Source organism: Pteropus vampyrus, unplaced genomic scaffold, assembly GCF_000151845.1.
Source record: "Pteropus vampyrus isolate Shadow unplaced genomic scaffold, Pvam_2.0 Scaffold399, whole genome shotgun sequence".
NCBI classification, from domain to species: Eukaryota; Metazoa; Chordata; class Mammalia; order Chiroptera; family Pteropodidae; genus Pteropus; species Pteropus vampyrus.
This window is the reverse complement of record NW_011889180.1, coordinates 254,032-273,339: the sequence shown is the minus strand read 5'-3', so window position 1 is coordinate 273,339 and position 19,308 is coordinate 254,032. Positions and strand designations below refer to the sequence as shown.

At 40.1% G+C, this 19,308-nt stretch overlaps 1 protein-coding gene and 1 pseudogene across 3 annotated transcripts in view; both read right to left on the bottom strand.

The window, feature by feature from the left end:
* Positions 1-3,447: 3,447 nt before the first annotated feature.
* SF3B3 (splicing factor 3b subunit 3) overlaps positions 3,448-19,308 on the bottom strand; it is a 42,191-nt gene continuing 26,330 nt past the window's right edge. For 2 of the 3 annotated variants that reach the window (XM_011380648.2, XM_011380646.2), the window contains exons 14-26: positions 18,878-19,033; positions 18,197-18,340; positions 16,434-16,556; positions 15,549-15,703; positions 14,123-14,297; positions 13,187-13,392; positions 12,942-13,098; positions 11,838-11,963; positions 8,993-9,205; positions 8,369-8,467; positions 7,495-7,638; positions 6,758-6,862; positions 5,776-6,387 (exon numbers count right to left, since the gene is read on the bottom strand). In XM_011380648.2, the coding sequence (XP_011378950.1) occupies positions 6,247-6,387; positions 6,758-6,862; positions 7,495-7,638; positions 8,369-8,467; positions 8,993-9,205; positions 11,838-11,963; positions 12,942-13,098; positions 13,187-13,392; positions 14,123-14,297; positions 15,549-15,703; positions 16,434-16,556; positions 18,197-18,340; positions 18,878-19,033 (1,944 nt within the window). In that variant the 3' untranslated portion in view covers positions 5,776-6,246. Of the gene's footprint in view, positions 6,388-6,757; positions 6,863-7,494; positions 7,639-8,368; positions 8,468-8,992; positions 9,206-11,837; positions 11,964-12,941; positions 13,099-13,186; positions 13,393-14,122; positions 14,298-15,548; positions 15,704-16,433; positions 16,557-18,196; positions 18,341-18,877; positions 19,034-19,308 lie in introns of all 3 variants that reach the window. The other variant, XM_011380647.2, reaches the window with a different exon arrangement.
* On the bottom strand, positions 14,708-14,826 carry LOC111731802 (annotated as a pseudogene).

Below are 19,308 nucleotides of genomic sequence, written 5' to 3'. Positions count from 1 at the left end.
AAATTGACATGGAACCATAAAAGATCCCGCCCGAATAGCCACGGCAATCTTGAGAAAGAACAAAGTTGGAAGTATCACGTTACCTGATATCAAACTATACTACAAGTTTACAGTAATTCAAACAGGATGGTACTGGTTGTTTGTACAGCCAGTACAAACAGATACATTGATCAATGGAACAGAATAGAGAACCCAGAAATAAATCCACATCTATACACTCATTTAATACATGACAAAGAAGGCAAGAATATACAATGGGGTAAAGACAGTCTCTTCAATAAGTGGTGTTGGGAAAACTAGACACATACATGCAAAAAAGTGAAACTGGACCACCTTCTTACACCATATACAAGAACAGACTCAAAATGGATTAAAGACTTAAATGTAAGACCCCCAAATCATAAAACTTTTAGAAGAAAACAGGCAGTAAACTCTGATACTGCTACTACTAATTTCTTTTCAGATATATCTCCTCGGGCAAGGGAAACTGAAGAAAAAATAAACAAAAGGGACCACATCAAACTAAAAAGTTTTTCCACAACAAAGGAAACCATCAACAAAGTGAAAAGACAACCTACTGAATGGGAGAAGATATTCACTTTAATACATCCTTTGGATAAAGGATTAGTATCCAAAATATGTAAAGAACTCATACAACTCAACAACAAAAACAATAATCCAATTAAAAAGTGGGCAGAAGACCCGAATATATATTTCTCCAAAGAGGAAATACAGATGGCCAATAGACACATTAAAAAAGATATTCAAGGTCACTAATCATCAGAGAAATGCTAATTAAAACCACAATGAAATAACACATCACACCTGTCAGAATGGCTATCATTGATAAACCAAACAACAACAACAACAAAAAACAACCTGTTGGGGAACCCTCATAGACTGTTGGTAGGATTATAAAATGGTACAGCCACTGCAGAAAAGAGTCTGGAGGTTCCTCAAAAAATCAAAAATGGATCTACCTTTTGACTCGGCAATTGCACTTCTGGTATTTATCCAAAGAAAACCAAAACAATAATTCGTAAAGACCTATGCATCCCTATGCTCAAGGCAGCACCATTCACAATAGCCAAGATATGAAAGCAACCTAACTGTTCATAAAGAATAACTGGATAAAAAGTTGTGGTTCATATATACGATGGAATATTACTCAGCCATTAAAAAAAAAACACTACCATTTGCAATGACATGGATGGACCTAGAGGTTATTATGTTGAGCAAAGTCAGTCAGACAAAGATAAATACCATATGATTTCACTTATATAAGGAATCTAAGGGATAAAAAGAACAAACTAATCGAAAATAGACTCACAGATATAGAGGACAATCTGGTGACCTCCAGAAGGGAGAGGGGTTGGGGGGCTGGACGAAAGGAGTGAAGGGTTAAAGAAATATAAATTAGTAGTTGATAGATGGTCACGGGGATGGGAAGCATAGCACACGGAATGCAGTCAGCAGTAATGTGATGGCTAGGTGTAGAGCCAGAGGGAAGATAATCAGGGGATCGTTCCATAAACTATATAAATGTCTAACCAATGTATCGTACACTTGAAACTAATAATAAAAAATGCTAAAAAAGAAATTCCTGCTCTCAACATATTCAAGCCTAATTCCTTGTGCCTTGTGCTCCAGAAATTCCACTTGCTAGAGCCATCTCTCTTGCAGAGAACGACCAAACTCACCAACAGATCTACAGAGGAAGCTCAATGGTGACAACTCCTGGATTATGACATCTAGAGCAAGCACATGCAACGAAATAAAAAAATAAACTGGGATGACATCAAACTTAAAGCTGTATAGCAAAAGAAAATCAAAAAAGTGAAAAGACAACATACAGAATCGGAAAAATTATTTGCAAACCACATTAAGGGGTTAATATCTATAAAGCATAAAGAACCCATACAACTCAATAGCAAAAAAACCCCACGAAAAACAAATACAATTAAAAATGGGCAAAGGACCTGAACAGATAGTTTTCCAAAGAAGACAGTCAATAGATACATGAAAAGATGTTCAACATCATTAGTCATTAGGAAAATGCAAGTCAAAACCACAATGTATAAAGACCTCATGCCCGTGAGAATGGTTATCAACAAAAAGACAAGATAAATGCTGGTGAGAATGTGGAGAAAAGGGAACACTTGTGTACTGTTATTGGGACTGTAAACTTCTACAGTCACTATGGAAAACAGTATGAAGGATCCTTAAAAATTAAAAGTAGAACTGCCATGTGATCCAGCAATTCCACTTCTGGGAATAGGTCCAATGGAAACAAAAACACTAACCTGAAAAAGCTATCGACACCCACATTCGTAGTAGCCTTAGTTATAATAGCCAAGACATGGAAACAACCTAAATGCCCACTGGCAGATGAATGGATAAAGAAGCTGTGGTATATATGTGTAGTGGAATATTATTCAGGCATTAAAAGAAGGAAACCCTACCATTTGTAACATGAACGGGCCTTGATTATACTAAGTCAGTCAAAAGACAAATACTGTATGATCTTATTTATATGTGGAATCTAAAAAACAAAACAAAAACCCAAACTCACGGAAAAAGAGATCACATTTGCAGTTATCACAGGTGGGGACAGGGAGTGTGGGAACTGAAGCGTAGTGGTTAGAAGGCACAAACTTCCAGTTATAAGATAACTAAGTACTAATGATGTAGTGTACATGATGACTACAGATAACACTGCTGCATGATCCATGAGTTATTAAGAGTAGACTCTAAAAGTTCTTATCACAAGAAATTTTTTCTTCAATCCGAGATGGATGTTATCATTTCACAATGTATGTAAGTCCAACCATTATGTTGTATACCTTAAACATATAATGTATATCAATTTTAACTCAATAAAACTGGAAAAGAAAAAATCTTTCCAGCTCTAAGATTTCTAATAGAGAAATCAAGTCCAGAGAAGGTCCCTCAATTATGGAGCTAAAATGCTATCTATTTATCCCTCCAAATCCTCTCTCATCCAGCACTCATGTGGCTACATCGACAGAGAATTTGATATGTCTGTTGACTCTCACAAGTAAAGCAGTGTAAGGGGAAAGAGAGAACATCACAGGGAATGTATCGGCTGGGAAGGGAAGGAGACTCAGGTCCATGATTATTTGGTGACTCCTACAGGAAAACAAAAACTTCATTGTGCTGACCTAAACCCAAAACATTAAGAACTCAGGTTTGGCTCAATAAGCACCCACAACGTGCTAGGCACTTTTGGTATATGCTCATTTTATTCTTATTATCAACCTGTTTTTTATCTCCATGTTATGGATGAGGGGCCAAGGAGCCTGACCAATGTTGTGGATCTTATCAGAGGCACGGACTTGACTCAACTCAGGTGTCATGAATTCATGTCTACACTTATTTAGAAGTTCCTATTCCAGACTTAAGTGTTTCTCAGTCTTCAGGAAGAGGTGCCAAAGAATCCGTATTTTTATTGAGTGGCCAAAGATATGATTTTCATGGTTAGGAAAACTTGAGAAAAAAATAAAACAAAACATATAAATAAAATTTGTACTCCCAAGACAGAATCACTTGGACTTTCTGATTAACTGTTGAAATTCTTAGGAACCAAGATGCTGTTTTAAATAAGGTTAGGCAGCATATTTAGATTTCCATACAGCTGATGTTACACTGTTCTCTTTACCTTCTACAGTCGAGAAAACTAAGACTCAGAAGTTTCAAATGGCTTGCTCAAATTTACCCAGTTATTTGGCCAAGCCAGGATCAAACCTATTGCTGGATTCTAGTTCTCCTTCTACTATCAACACATTTTGGCTGACAGTTTCACATGTGTAAGCTCTATCCCCTCGATTAGAACATTGAGCTAAGCTAAGTAGGCCCTGTGAATTTCTGTGCTTGGCACTATGCGTGGAACATTAGCACATGATCTGCTGTCATCTATCAAATAACCTTCCACAATATGCACCCATAATTAATTCTGTGACAATCTCACTGAGTTTCTATCATTTTCACTGGGCTTTGGGATACAGAGGAATGGAAAAGGAAAGAATCTTGTAATATACTGGAAGCACAAAAAGACAATCCAACATAAAATCCACCCCTGCCTTGCCTACCTGCAGCTCTCTAGTGAGTCAATAATCAGACGACTACACTTTCCCATTTTTGGTATTAAGATCCGAGATTCAATATTATATGCTATAAAATCAGAAGGGCTTCAAATGGCCTAATCACAAGTTTCCCTCCCCACTTTGCTCTTACGCACAGTTCCTGCTTATCTCTGTTCCCTGCCAGTCCATGAACTTATTCAAACAAGCCAATCACACCCTCCCACATGAATCAGGGGGTACCCACCCTCTTGATACTACAAAGGCTGGATCCCACAGCCCCTTGTTTACTGGGTTCCTGAGTGCTATTCATGTGGGTTTGCAGGGCATGGCATCCTCCCACCCTGGGCAGTGGTTATGTAACTAATAAACTGCTGTCCGTATCATTCAAAAAAAGAAATGGCGACAATTCCTGATTCTATACCGAGATCGACGGTCCTTTCTTCCATATCCTCCCCCACTATTGTAGAAAGAAGTATTTCAGGAAACAAGTTAGGAAAAGTGAGCTGCTGCTCAAACATCTATGCTGAGTTTCTCAAACTATTGCATTACCAATGCTATACAATCTGACAGACTAAATAGAAGGGTTTTAGGTGGGGGCCACAGGAAAAATGGGCTCTGGCATTAGGCTGTGCACATGTCATTGAACAGTACTGTGTACCATGCAAATCTATTAGCTAAGCGAGAAAGAGTTATTTAGGAACTCAATTTCTAACGAAATCTAAGTCTCTACTGACTGATCTAAAATCAAGTCATAATTATAAAGATACAAAGTTCCATAGGACAGGGTCAGGAACCCTCTCTGCACTGGATTATGGGCTGTTTGGGGTCGAAGATTGTGTAAAATCACCTCCATTCCTGATTCTAACCCAGTGCTAGCCACAGAGGATCTACTCAACAGAAGTGGCTGAGCACATGCGCATCAAAGAACATTTTACTTTGTGAAGTACTGAGAATAACAGTGGGCTCAGGTCTCTGCCAAGTTCAATAAAGCTGAGGGGACTGCCTGGAAGATTAAGGCTTCCTACACAGCCGGACAAGAGGAAGATGACCAAATTCTTAGGTGTGGGCTAGAAGATTTCTGGGACTGGGTCACTTCCAACTGACTATCATTGTTGGCTACCAGTGTTGCCTCCTTGTACCCCAAAGGCCCCCCAGAGCCCACAATGTCTGCTACAGACAAGCTCCCTATTATCCATGTGCCCTAAGCAGGTACCACATATAATGACTTTGTTCCCAAGGGCAGGTTGGTATCTGAACACTTCTGTACTTACTGATCCTTCCTAGTAGTCCTATAGCAAAAGATCATTTTAGGAGCTATAGAAGTAAAGGGAGCAACTGTTAAGAGACAACCCAGCTGGAATTCATGCCAAACCCTTCACTGTTAAGACCTCAAAGTAGAAGGAGGCTAAAAGAGGGATGGATAAATCAGCCACCCTTTCCCAATATTCAATGGGAAGAGGCGTGGATGACCACATGTTTACTATTGAGCCCAAGTTTCATCTGCACAGCAAAAAGAACTAGAGAAAGCCAAAAAACCATAATCCTGGAAGCGGGAAGCCACAGGGTACCAGAAATCCATGTAAGCAAGCAGCTGGAAGGAAGGACACTCAGTTCTTCCTGTTCCAATTATTACCTAAATTCTCATCCCTAGAAAAGACACATAGACACAAACTACCTTAAAAACTAGGTCTGTATTTCTGGTTAGGTTCCAGAGTGGCAGAACTCAGGCGTTAATAGTATATTCAACCTGGTCCCTACCTCGGCTTGCCTCCCTCCCTCCTAGAGATAACATTGTACAAAACTATATTTACAGAAAAACCAGTTAAAAATTAAGGGTGTGTACAAAAGACATGAGAGCCTGAACTATCAATACAGGGAAAGCTTCAGGGACCAGGGAGCATTGTATTCCACCGGAACCTTGGGCAACGTATTATGTACCAGGCAGGGAGAAGTGCAGCGAATCTCAGTGCCAATTTTAGGGGAAACCAGTCACTCTAGGGGAGGAGTGGATGGGAAAGAGCTGTTCCCTTAAATATTGCAGAGTGTTAATTATCTAGCCACCCTTCTTCTGCTATATAGGTTCAGAGCCAGGTAGTGGGGGGATATAAAACAGTCTCAGACAAGCCCCACAGGAAAAAGCAACTCAGAATGCATAGCGGGTCCGGATGTCCTCAAGCTTCTTGGACACCTCAGGTGGGGTTCGGTCTAGCTCTTCGGAGACATTCTTTTGTTTGTTGGGCTCCATGGAGTTGAACTGCTCACAGAGGTCTCCGTCAATCACATTCTAAGGCACGGAAAAATGACAGCGAAAGAAAAAGGTTAGCTGCCCAAAGAAAATGGCACATTCTAAAGCAGTAGCTTCAAGGAAAGTTTATCTCCTACAAATACCTTAACCCCATTTACAGAACCAGGAACACTATTCAAAATTGATCCTTAGTAGCCAGAGTTCTGATCAGCAAAATTGGGTAAAACCTTTTCTCTGGCTGTGGTCTGCCCAGAGGGGACCATTTCCTCCCAGTCCTGTTTCCCTGTCAATCCACTCCCTTGACATGCTCCTTCATTCCCGATCGTTCTGATTTTTAAGGGAGTGAAAAGACCGGTTAAATGAGTTAAAGATCCCTTTTTTCGACCCAGATTTTCCAACAAAGTCCTACCTTAACAGGGAAATAATAGGAACGAAAGCTGAGGTGGTCTCGCCCACAGAGAGGGGGATGCTCAGACCGCAGGTGCATCTCCACGTGCTGGAAGAAGTCATGGTCCTGGCAGAAGTTAACAAAGAATATGTCACTAAAAGAAAAAAGTGATTCCAACTACAAGTCTATGGTTTCCAGAAACAGAATGAACAGAGGAGCCCCTGATTTTACCATGTAAACAGAAGTCAAATACCTAAATCACTCCTCCGATGCCCATGGATTTTCCTGCTACAAGATAGCTAAAACCTGAAAGAAAACCTTCCTGTATTTGCAGAACGTGAGAGAATACCACACGTAAAGAGTGGTTTGTGAAGTCGGATTCCTGATCCCAGCTTCCTTGGCTGGAATGACATAAACCAAGTTTTGCCAATCTTAGAGTTGACTTTAGGAGGCAATAAGTGCCCCAGTCCTCATCAGTCCATCATTTTGTGGAGTCTGGTTCTGGGGTTTTGGCCTCTGAATAAGCCTATATCCATATCAGAATTGACCAAACCCTGGTACAGTATGAACACAAATGACTTTGCCCAGGGGGAAAAAAATGAAAAAATGAGATTCCTATGTCCCCAGATACTTCTGTCACCTTATAAAATTTCCACAACACTCCTACTTGCAAGTGGGAATTTTGCCCTCTTAGGGAAGATTTAGCACAAAGAAACCATCGTGAGGAGCAAAATCCAGAGCAGCACAGTAGAGTTTACCTCATGAGATGTGAACGGGACAAGGATGCCAATTCCTCCTGATAAGGTGGTATAGACAAGCGATTCTGAGCCTCCAGGGATCAGCGTGGTCTTCTGTAATGACAGCACTGTCTCCCCAACATGATAGTTCATGATCACCTCTGCCTGCAAGTCAAAAACAGACCAGTAACTGTGTGGGCTCTCGGGAGCCTGTTCTAGATTCCCAAGAGCAAGCAGCACCCCCAAAGGGCAGATTTCATCATCTTTAAAATCCAAGAATAATTTAAAATGTTCTTAACATTTACTTAGAGCTTAAATACCTTATAAACATGCTGACATTAGATTATTTCTGATGAACAACTGTTCATCAGAACTATTATCTGAAAATTCTGTTAAATTATCATTTACAATTCAAAAAAAAGGAAACCACAGAAAATGACTTAAAAAAAAAAGAAGCGAACACTAGATTTGCCCTCTGAAAAAAATCTACTTTTTAGAAGTCCAGAGATGCTCTATTATGGAAGTATAGCCCTACAGGAGAAGGGTAAGGCCCAGGACACACCTCAGAGAAGAGCTGGTTAGTACCGGTAATAAATCTGTGCAACTATCTTTTTCAAGGAACCCACTGTGCTCTGAAGAGATTTTACGCTACTAAAATATCTCAGAAAAATTTATATCCTACAGTCATAAAAATGAGGTAGTGACTTGGTCACCTTACATCAAACTTGGCATCCATCCATCACAGGATACATACTGTCAACTTAGGAACTTTCATGCATGGGAACGCCCTCAGCATAGTCACATGGACTGCAGATAATTCATGTTTCCTCAGTGAGAGTCATGGGAAATATACAAGGGCTGGTGCCTCTCTTTTGGGGCCCCTTCTGAAACTTACCTTCTGAGAGGCCCCATTGAGCAAGCCCCGGTCCCACAGGGCTTTATTTCCTGTGGGATCCTCATCCACTTCGTCGTTGGTGTTAGGTGGGAGCCTCACCTACAACAAAGTGACACAAATCACAGGGCTGGGTCCTGCACCTACTCACCTGAATCCACAAGCAACATGCTGGCCTCAGATCCAGGCAAGCAAGCCTGGGGCACTGCCGTTGGCAAAGGCCTGAGCCCAAGTCTCCTGTACCTGTTTTAGTGTCTGAGGAGTGATAAACTCAGGAGAATCAACATAGCAAGAACAAAAACAAAGACCACAGAATATAAGCAAGAGAAGTGAGATGGGGCTTAAAAAGATAAGCTGAAATTCTGGCAAAAAGTGAACATTAAGTAACAGACAAACTAAACCTATCATTATAAAATCATGTTCCAAAGAGGGAGGTGAAACAGATACAAAAACTAATGAGGCTTAAAGAATGCAAAGTTTTCTTTTTAGAGTGAGTTTTAATAGAACCAAACTTTAGACTTATTTTTACTTTGCATATTAGAGATCATAGTTCTGAGTCCTTGGCTTTATCACAAAATGAGCCAGCTTTCCTACACATCACTGTAACCCAAGTAGACATCAACTCACCACACAAATGTTGCCAAACTTGTCTGCCCCAGCTACAGTGTCATAGTCAAGGAGGCTAGCTGTGGTGACCCATCGGGGGTAGGTGTCATCAGCAAAGATGATGAGCTGGTTCTCATTACGCTTGTAGCGAACCCAGATGAAACTTTCTTGGACGTCAGACACAATTACCCTGTGCCCAATAGTCTGGATCCCGGAGATATAATTGGCGATATGCTGGGAAAAACAAAGACAGCAAAAGGTGTAACCTTGAGGTTCAGAACCCACAGAAAGTCCAGCTTGCCCTGATCGCAACATAATAAGGTCTATAGAATGGCAGTAGTCAACAATAAATCCCTAGAGATGGGAAAACAAGCTAAATGGTTTTAATGTAGTATCACAACAAAGTGAATCACACGAATTTTCGTTTCCAGTGCATACAAGTTACATTTACATTATACTGTAGTCTATTAAATGTGTAATAACCTCATGTCTAAAAGACACTGTATATTCCTTAACTTTAAAGTACTTTATTACTAAAAACTGCTAACCATCATCTGAGCCTTCAGTGAGTCATAATCTCTTTGCTGGTGGAGGGTCTTGTCTTGATGTTGATGTCTGCTAACTGATCAGGGTGGTGGCTGCTAAAGGCTGGGCTGGCTGTGGCAATTCTTAAAATAAGACAAGGAAGTGTGCTGCATCAGGTGACTCTTCCCTTCATGAACAATTTCTCTGTAGCATGAGATGCTATTTGATAGCACTTTACCCACAGAACTTCTTTGAAAATTGGAGTCAATCTTCTCAAAACCTGCCACTGCTTAACAATTAAGTTTATGTACTGTTCTAAACCATTTGTTGTCATTTTGACAATCTTCACGGCAACTTCACCAGTAGATTCCATCACAAAAAAACACTTTGCTCATCTGTAAGAAGCAACTCTTCATCCATTAAAAAATTATCATGAGATTGTAGCAATTCAGTTACATCTTCGGACTCCACATCTAGATTCTAGTTATCTTACTATTTCTACATCTGCAGTTACTTTCTCCACTGAAATCTTAAAGTCATCCATAAGAGCTGTTATTGTTGATATTTTCACCTCTTCCCATGAATAACAAACGTTCTTAATGGCATCTAGAACAGTGAGTCCTTTCCAGAAGAATTTCAGTTCACTTTGCCTAGATCCATCAGAGAAATCACTATCTATGGCAGCTATAACCTTACAACATGTATTTCTTAAATAATAAGACTTGAAAGTTGAAAATACTCCTTGGTCCACGGGCTGCAGAATAAAGGTTAGCAGGCATGAAAACATTAACCTTATACATCTCCATAAGGGTTCTTGGAGGACTAGGTGCACTGTCAATGAGCAATAATATTTTGAAAGAAATCTTTTTTTCTGAGTAGTAGGTCTCAACAGTGGGCTTAAAATATTCAGTAAACCATGTTTGTAAACACACGTGCTATCATCCAGGCTTTTTTGTTTCAGTTATTGAGGTGGAGCAGATTTAGCATAATTCTTAAGGGCCCTAGGATTTTTGGAACGATAAACAAGTACTGCCTTCAATTTAAAGTCACCAGCTGCACTAGCTCCTAACAAGAGAGTCAGTCTGTCCTTTAAGGCAGGCGTCGACTTCTCCTCTCTAGCTAAGAAAAGCCTCGATGGCCTCTTCTTCCAATTGAAAGCTGTTTCGTCCACACTTGACAATCGATCTTGTTATAGCCACCTTCGTTAATTATCTTAGCTAGATATTCTGGATATCTTACTGCAGTTTCTACATTAGCACTTGCTGCTTCACCTTGCACTTTTGTTATAGAGATGGCTTCTTTCCTTAAACCTCATGGACCAACTTCTGGTTGTTTCACATTTTTCTTCTGCAGTTTTCTTACCTCTCACAGCCTTCATAGAATTGAAGAGTTAGGGCCTTGCTCTGGATTACGCTCTGGCTTAAGGAAATGTTGTGGATGGTTTGATCTATGCAAACCGCTAAAAACTTTCTCCATATCAGCAATAAGGTTGGTTTGCTTTCTTATCATTTTCATTGGAGTAGCACTTTTAATTTCTTTAAGAACTTTTACTTTGCATTCACAACTTGGCTGTTTGGTGTTTTGGCCTAACTCTGCTTTTGAAACGCCTTCATCATTATATTAATCATTTCTAGCTTTTGATTTAAAATGAGAGATGTGTGACTCTTCATTTCATTTGAACACTTATATGGCCTTTGTAAGATTATTAATTGGCCTAATTTCAATACTGTTATCTCAGAAAACAGGGAGGCCCAAGGTGAGGGAAAGAGACTGGGAAAGGCCAATCCACAGAGCAGCCAGAACACAAACAACATTTATCAATTAAGTTAGCTGTCTTCTACCAGCAGCTACAGTAGTAATAACTGTCACTCTTGTAACAATTACAAGAGTAACAATAAGACCACTGATGATAGATTACCATAACAATAATGAAAAAGTTTAATGTTACTGTAAATTACCAAAATGTGACAGAGACACACAAAGTGAGCAAATGCTATTAGAAAAATGGCATGAATAGATTTCCTCAATAGGATTGCTACAAACCAAGTTGGAAAAAAAGTAGTATCTGCAAAGCACAATAAAACAAGGAATACCTTTAGAGGAAATATATGCCTAATTCTCATGGTTAAATTATTTATAGAAGCAAGGAGGACAGGAAATCTGCTTCTCAAGAAACCCATTTCCTCCTGCCCTTCTCGAGTCCCAAGGGCCTAATTCTGAGCCTGGAATTGGGTGATTACAAGATCCTACTAAAGACCTGATTTTAACATTACCCACAATCCTGCCAATGTCTCCTCCTTCCGCACTAGCTAGTTCACGGGTCTTCTACCATTGTATTTACCTTGTTCTCACATTTTCGGAGTAACTTCTTCTTTCCCAAGTCATAGACTCGTAGAAGCTTCCCCACACCAATCAACACCCTACCCTGGAATGGGGCAATGGCAGCAGGAACCTCTTCCACTGGAGTCTGTGAGAGGAAAAGCAGACAATGTAGCTATCAGAACATACAGCCATATGCTAACCTCACTCCTTCGACCCAGAATGCCTTCCACAGGCATATCAAGAAGACAGAGAGTGATAATCTTTTGCTCATCAGAGAAATCAACCACACATACAACAATCTCTTTGAAACAGTTACTTGGGTAAACAGGTCCCACACACTGCACTTCACTCAGTGAGTACATCAACGCCAACAAGTTAGAAGCAGCCCTGGTGCCCAATGAATACCAACTCAGAGCCCATGCTAATTCGACTGGCGCCACTAATAGTGAAGTCTTAATACATGAGAAGTAACTCTGTGGAGGAACACGAAAGGAATGCTAGTGACAAGTGACATTTTAGTTGTAAGGGAGACACAATGAATTTAGCATAGAAAGGGGGCTGTGAAATAATTATTTCCTAAATAACACCCCCTCTGAGAGGGCTGAAGGAACTACATTCATGTATTGTCAGTACAGAAAACAGGATTTTTTTTCTTAATTTTAAAATTATGGTAAAATACACACATGTAAAATTTACCATTTTAACCATTTTTAAGTATACTCAGCACATTAAGTGTATTCACATTGTTACGCAACCATCACCCATCATCCAACCCCAGAACTTTTTTCCTCTTTCCAAAGGGGAAGAACACTAATTCTTTAAACTGCTAAATTTGGATCACAAACCGCTGCCTGCTTAGTATGACTAGTAAACAGAGGTCAGTTCAGTGCACACTGGGGTGGTCAGCACGCAGGCTTCCTGTGGGACTCACAGGCAGCAGAGCTTCACTGGAGCATGAGAGCTCCAGTAGCATTTTCCATGTGCTACCAAGAGATGGATTAGAATAAATGGGTTGGCTCCCAAAATGGTCGCCAAAAGATATATATAACCCATGACTTAAACTAAAGCGAGAGAGTCTCATAGGACAACCCAAGATCCAAAAGAACCACTGGTTGGTTCCTACCTTGTGTAAAAACTCCAGCTTTTCCCCATTGTTCACAAGCTTGTAGGTATAGACAAAGCCCCCTGCAACAGATCGGGGGTTCAGTATCAGGTCTTTGGCTACGCCCACCAGCACATACCAATCATCGCCAGTGTTGGAGAACCTGCACACAGCCACACTACACAGAGAAAGAAGTCAGGCATTAGTCACAGCCCGAAGAATTCCCATATCAGCCTTTAAAACCCTGGATGTCCTGAACTCCTTACCTAAAAGCAGCCTCATTCTGTTCCAGCTGGACAAGGTCAAGTGTGTTACCCTGAATAGGATTCATTACTCGGATCACAGAGGCCCACTGCCCATTGCCAGCCTTAGGAGCTCCAAAGATGGACTCAGGGAGGTTTTCATTGAGGAATGCTGCTGCCATCTCTGCGGCTAGCTCCCGCTCGTCCTCCCCTGCTGCTTCCACCATTTCCTAAATCCAAAAAACCAAGGAAGAGTTGGTGTGTTCAGAAGTGGGTCCTGGGTGAGAAGTAGGTAAGAAGCAAGAACACCTCTAGGGGTAGCTCATAACATAAAAAGTGGTGAAGTCCGTTGACTAAACCTAGAATTTCCCAAAATGAAAATTAAAGGGAAAGGTACATAGACATGGGAAATCGGGAAGATCAATGAAGGGAAAACCAGGTACTTCTCTGTTTACCACCAAAAAGAACTAACATCAGCTGTAGTGAATAGATGACTAGTGGTTTGAGAAACATCAAAAGGAAAATACCATTTTTCTACCTAACCCATTTGATTCCCCTTGCTTAGACTACTTGTCTCCTCATTTCCAGACCAGACATAGTTTTACATGGTTGGGGCTAGGAAATGATTTCTGAAAGGAGCTAATGCTATGGATGAAAGCTGTCTCCCTTGGGCCTGAATCCAGGAAATATATTAACAGGCTGTTTTGGAAACTGAAAAACTAAAGAACTGTTCCACAGAGGGAGCTAAATACTGAATAAACCCAGGTCAGTGTATTAGTCCTAAATCAAAGAAATGCTTCTAAAACCAAAGACTTTGGCAAAGGGCTCTGCCTAAAGGACCGAAAAACAGCTTGGATCTTTAAATACAACAAAAAATAATCAACAATTACAGAGTTTTAAACTTTTCAACATGGTTTCACACAAAAGCCTTTTAACAGCCCTGAAGGGCAGTCTCATCACCTCTGCCATCTGCTGCTTCCTCTGAGCTTTTGTAGCCTCCGTGTAGGCGTTGTGGTCAGTCTCAATGATGATAAGGTTGTTACTTTCAGGATGGATGACAAATTTCCTGGGTGTGTACTGCAGTGGAAAGGCTACTTGGTTGAAGACAGCACCTAGCTTCTCCAATGCCAAAATCCTGTGTCAAAAGGAAAAGGGAGTAAACAGGTCATTCACTCAGAATCTAGAAACTGGTGGTGATGGTCCACGAGTGGTCACAGCAAACACATCAATCTCTAAATCTCTAATGTTGGTATTAGGAAACATGCAACAACAGACTTCTAATCTAGAAGATTCTGCACAAGACATAAGTATACCATGATGGGCCCTCCACGTCAGCAAAAGCTCACCACTGTTCATGACAATTCTAGCTTTTACCAGTGAAATCCACATTAGATCCTCAAAGGAATTTCCTTTTTATTACTCAAAAACCTTGAAATAAAGAGGACCAATTCCATTTTTTTTTTTAGGTGAGGCAACCCTTGGTTGACTTCACAGATTGCAAGGTCTTTGTCAGCTTACAATTCCTTATTTTTTAAATATTTTTTACACTTACAGCACCTGGTCTTCCTAGGTGGTCTCCCATCCAAGTACTAACTAGGCCCAACCCTCCTTAGCTTCCGAGATCAGACAGGATCGGGCTTATTCAGGGTAGCATAGCCGTAGACCCAAATTTATTGTGAACTACTGCAATTACCTGAACATATGTGGTATTTGTGCTGATGGTGTTTCAAAAAATAAATGCCCTCCTGAACGAAAATCACCTAAGCTTTATGAAATCAAGAATCCATTGTGAACAGCAATATTTATAACCAGGATATCAACAACATGGGTGGCTTTAAAATGTTAAAAAAAAAAAAAAAAAGCTACAAAAAAAGGAAAACTTAAGAAAGTCAAACTGACTAGGTTATTTTCTAGCTTGCTTTATAGGCAGCACTCACTCCAACATTGTCAGTTTAAACTACAGTTTGTCAACTTGCAAAAGACCTAAATAATTTATATTGATGTTAAAATTTAAGATGTAACACTGCAAATGACAAGACAGAGTAAGAAAAAGTTATGTGTGATCCTGCTCTAAAATTTATCTAATTACACTGCCCTGGAAAACAGGAATCTTAAATCTCAAGAAGACTGAATTGTATTGCTATGTATTAAAACTTGGCCCTGAAAGTCTAAATAGAAGCTAATAAAACTCCAAACACCGAAACTTGGCTACCAGGTGCTTAAATCCTGAGCCAAATGAAAAGTTTCAATTGCAACACACTAGCTCCATGATAGAGTTGACTCTTTGCCATCTTTTCATAATTTTTTCCAAACTCTGGCAAAAACACAGTCCAACCCCTTGGCAGAAAGGCTGCCTACTGGGCTTCAACTGTGAAACTCTTCTCACCTCAGGGTATTGGTAGAGATGGCCACAATGCCCTCAGGACACTGCTCAGAGGCGAAGCCAGATGCAAATTCCAGGGTCTCATAAGACAAAGGAGTGAGATGGAAACGAGATTGGTAAGAATAGCTCAACCATGAGCGGCTTGACATGGCCAACACCTGAGGAAAGATAAAACACCTCCAGTAAGCTTGAGAAAAACTCAAACATAGTATGCTAAAGTAAACACCCTATCCTCAAATTTCAGACTGCAGAGTATCCCAATTTATTTCAGAAACCTAAAAAGCTACCTTAAGAAAAAAAAGGCTTAGATAAAAGGCAGAGTCACTATTTGCTAAAGGTGGGGGCTACTAGCCATACAACCTAATCACTTGGATCTCTGAGCTTATTTCCATGTATGTAAAATGGGAATACTATCACAAGGCTGTATAGTGACAAGGATTAAATGCATTCACAAGTAAAGAACTAGCACAATACCCAGAAAGAGATATTCTTAGCTATAAAGGACTTCTTTCACATTACCTCATAAACCATGATATCGATACAAGGCTGCTCATGGGTAAGTGGTCCCCTAGATGGGAGGTATCCAGCTAACTCTCAGTCTGTTCCATTTGCCCAGCCTGAGGGCTGAAGGGATCAATATTTCAACTTATCAATAACCAAATCGTGGAACAGTATTATGAAACCCCAGTTAAAAAGCTCTGAAACAAGGGATTCAAGACCTCCCATGAAAAAGAAAACAAAATAAAATAACCAAGCTAGAGCTAATGTCAATCGAACTAGATACTAGTGAATTAATGAAAGTAAAACTTGTACCAAAGGGATTTATCTCAGCTGATGCCACTAACATCCAAACATGCAACATGCTGCCTGCCCCCCTTTATTACTTACTGCCTCCTGGCCTTGCATCCGGACACGAAAGAGTTTCACAGGACGAGACCCCAAGTACCTAGTGCGGGTGTCAGATAAATCCCCAGTAACAGGATCCAGGACAGTTCTAAGCAGCACACCATTCTAATAAAAAGGAGAACAGTGGGTTAAGTCTACCCATAATGGAAGTTCCCTTGGCCACTTTATATAATTTCAGAGCAGATGGGAGGAAATGAGTTGGTTTAAAGAATATCCTGATAATCAGCCAGCCATTCATTTGTTCTCTCAATCAATCACTCAAATAGTTATCGAGCATTTACTAAGTGAAAAGCACACATTTTTCACTGTTATATCCTTAAAATTTTTTATTATGTATGCTAAATTCTTTATAATTTTAAATTTTAAGATATATGCACTGTTAAAAATAATCAGGTCTCTAAAAACCATTTCCCCTAAAAATAATAAGACTCCTAAGGAAATGGCTAATTCAGGTCCAGGGCACGAATGTTCTGGATAGTCCATGAGAGGAAAAAAAAAAAAGGAAAAAAAGCCCCACAAAATCTTATTAATTTTTACACTGATTACAAACTGAAATGACATTTTAGATATAGTAGATTAAATAAAACATTAAAATTAACTTCATCTGTCCCCTTGTTTGTAGCTATGGGGAAATTTAAATTACACCCGTGGCTTGCATTATATGGACAGTCTGGTCTAAGATCTACTAACTAGTTTACAGGAAATACAAACAGAGGAACATTAAATATACAAAAGAAATGGCTCTGCTAAATCCAGAGATGGGACATTCTACAAGACAAATGGTCTGGTTTCTTAACAAGTAAAAATAAGGACAGGACAGTTACCAAAAGAAACATACATAGATCAAGCATATGCAAACTACACGCAGCTTTATGTAGATCCCGAGTAGAACCAATTGTAAAGAAATTTTTGAGGGAGAAAAAGGAAAATTGGAGCATGGACAAGGCAGCAGGTATTAAGAAATTATTGTTAAATTTTATTGGGCATGATAACATTACAGCCTTAAAAAAACCCACATCAGTGAAAGCTACATTCTCCACTATTTATAAATAAAACAATATATCATCTTGGATTTGCTTTAAAAGACTCCAAGAAAAAGAGGGAAAAAAGATAAAATAAGAAAAGATAAAATAAGAATAGATAAAATAAGAAAGTTGATAACTGTTATAACTGGTGATGGGTACATGGAGCTTCATTACATTAGTTTCTCTAACTTCTGTGCATGTTTGAGAATTTCTAAATTAGGAAGTAAAATTAAAAAGCAAAAAGTACATGGGCCAGATTATTTACATGTTTGAGTAAATAATCACTGAGGAAAATGAAAATCAAAAGTATGTGGTCAAAAACCCTGACACTATCTGCTCCTTCAGTTGCTGCTTTTCACGCTATGAAGAGATCAGCTACTTTGACGACAGAGAACACCCAGGGGTCCCGTATTGCTAATGGAGCCCATTATGAACTGTGAGGTATTAGTTTCAAAAACTGTATATTATGAGAACTACAGGTGACTTGAGTTCTGATCCAGAGCTGTGATGGCAAACATTTTTATCAAAGACTCTTTATAAAAATACTTTTTTCTAGGCCTTATTTGTTCTAAATCAAGACAAGAAAAGTGAAACGAAGCAGCACTGTTCACTAATGGTAACTGAAAACGTAGGCACAGAAAATGTCCGTATTAAACAAAGGAGTACATGAAACCTAAAGGCCTGATACCAACATTGTATGTATGCCTCTGGATTTCTTACCTGTAGCCCAATATTCAGGTATAGGAAGCCAATAGAGCCCCTCTCACCCAGCTCATCCTGCTTCTCAGTCCCACCCATTTCCACAATACACAAGGACTCCGGCTGGGCTGGGAGAGCCTGCATGCTCAGAGGTTGCAAACAGTCCTAAGGGAGAAAGAGTAAAGAATAAACCATGGAAAATGACCAATTCTGGAAAAAAACCTACCCAGAGAAATCTAATTCTAAGGGTGAAGTACCACCTTGTAATGCACAAGTAAAACCTGGAGTAAGTTCTAAACGGGTAGTGGGTTAAACTGAATCTGTAAATAAACTCTACAGAGGATCATACTTTCCTCTTTTTGTCAAAGGGGACAACATGGTAAAAGTGCATAAGCAGAGGGCACCTCCTTCTTAAAAGTTATCTAAGGCCCTAAGCAAGTCCAAGTCCTTTCTTTTAAAAACAGTCTTGGGATTTTCTTTGTTTTTAAGAGTCAAGGCTTAAGCTAAGAAAGGTTTAGTAGCCTTAGATCGGCAACTTTAAAGTGCTTGCAGAAGACTCCTAAACTGTGCTGCTACAATAGCCAGGAGCGACAAGTGTAGATTTCAGGGTCTAGCCCAGGGGATCTAAGAGACAGACATAAGGAGTGGGCCAGGTGCTCAGGCTCCAACTGGAAGATCCTTGAAGTGGAGGAAAACACTCACTGAGGGGTCCAGGGAGATGATTCTGACAGTGTTGTCTACCAGCCCCACAGCCAGGAAGCGAGACCGCTGCTCTCCAGGAGGCACATTGGCCAGACTCATGCACACCACATCTGCTGACATCTCCTTCCGCTCCGTGTACTCGTTCAGCTGTCCTGACTACAGGAGTGAAGACAGAAGAGAGGTCACAAACCACTCGAACTCATCCCCAAAACTCTGGGCCCAGGGAAGGAAGGAGGACTGTTAAGTTCTTTTTTGCTTCCTCTCACTCTTCTTCCTATAATCAATGACCAAGAATTTCTCTACTTGAGGTCCCAAGACAGAACTCTACAGGCTAATGGCAAGCAAAATTACTGACGAGAATCAAGAGACCTTTGACAACTACAGTGCGCCACATATGTTCTAAGCCAACCGAGCTCTCAGGAAATGGAAAT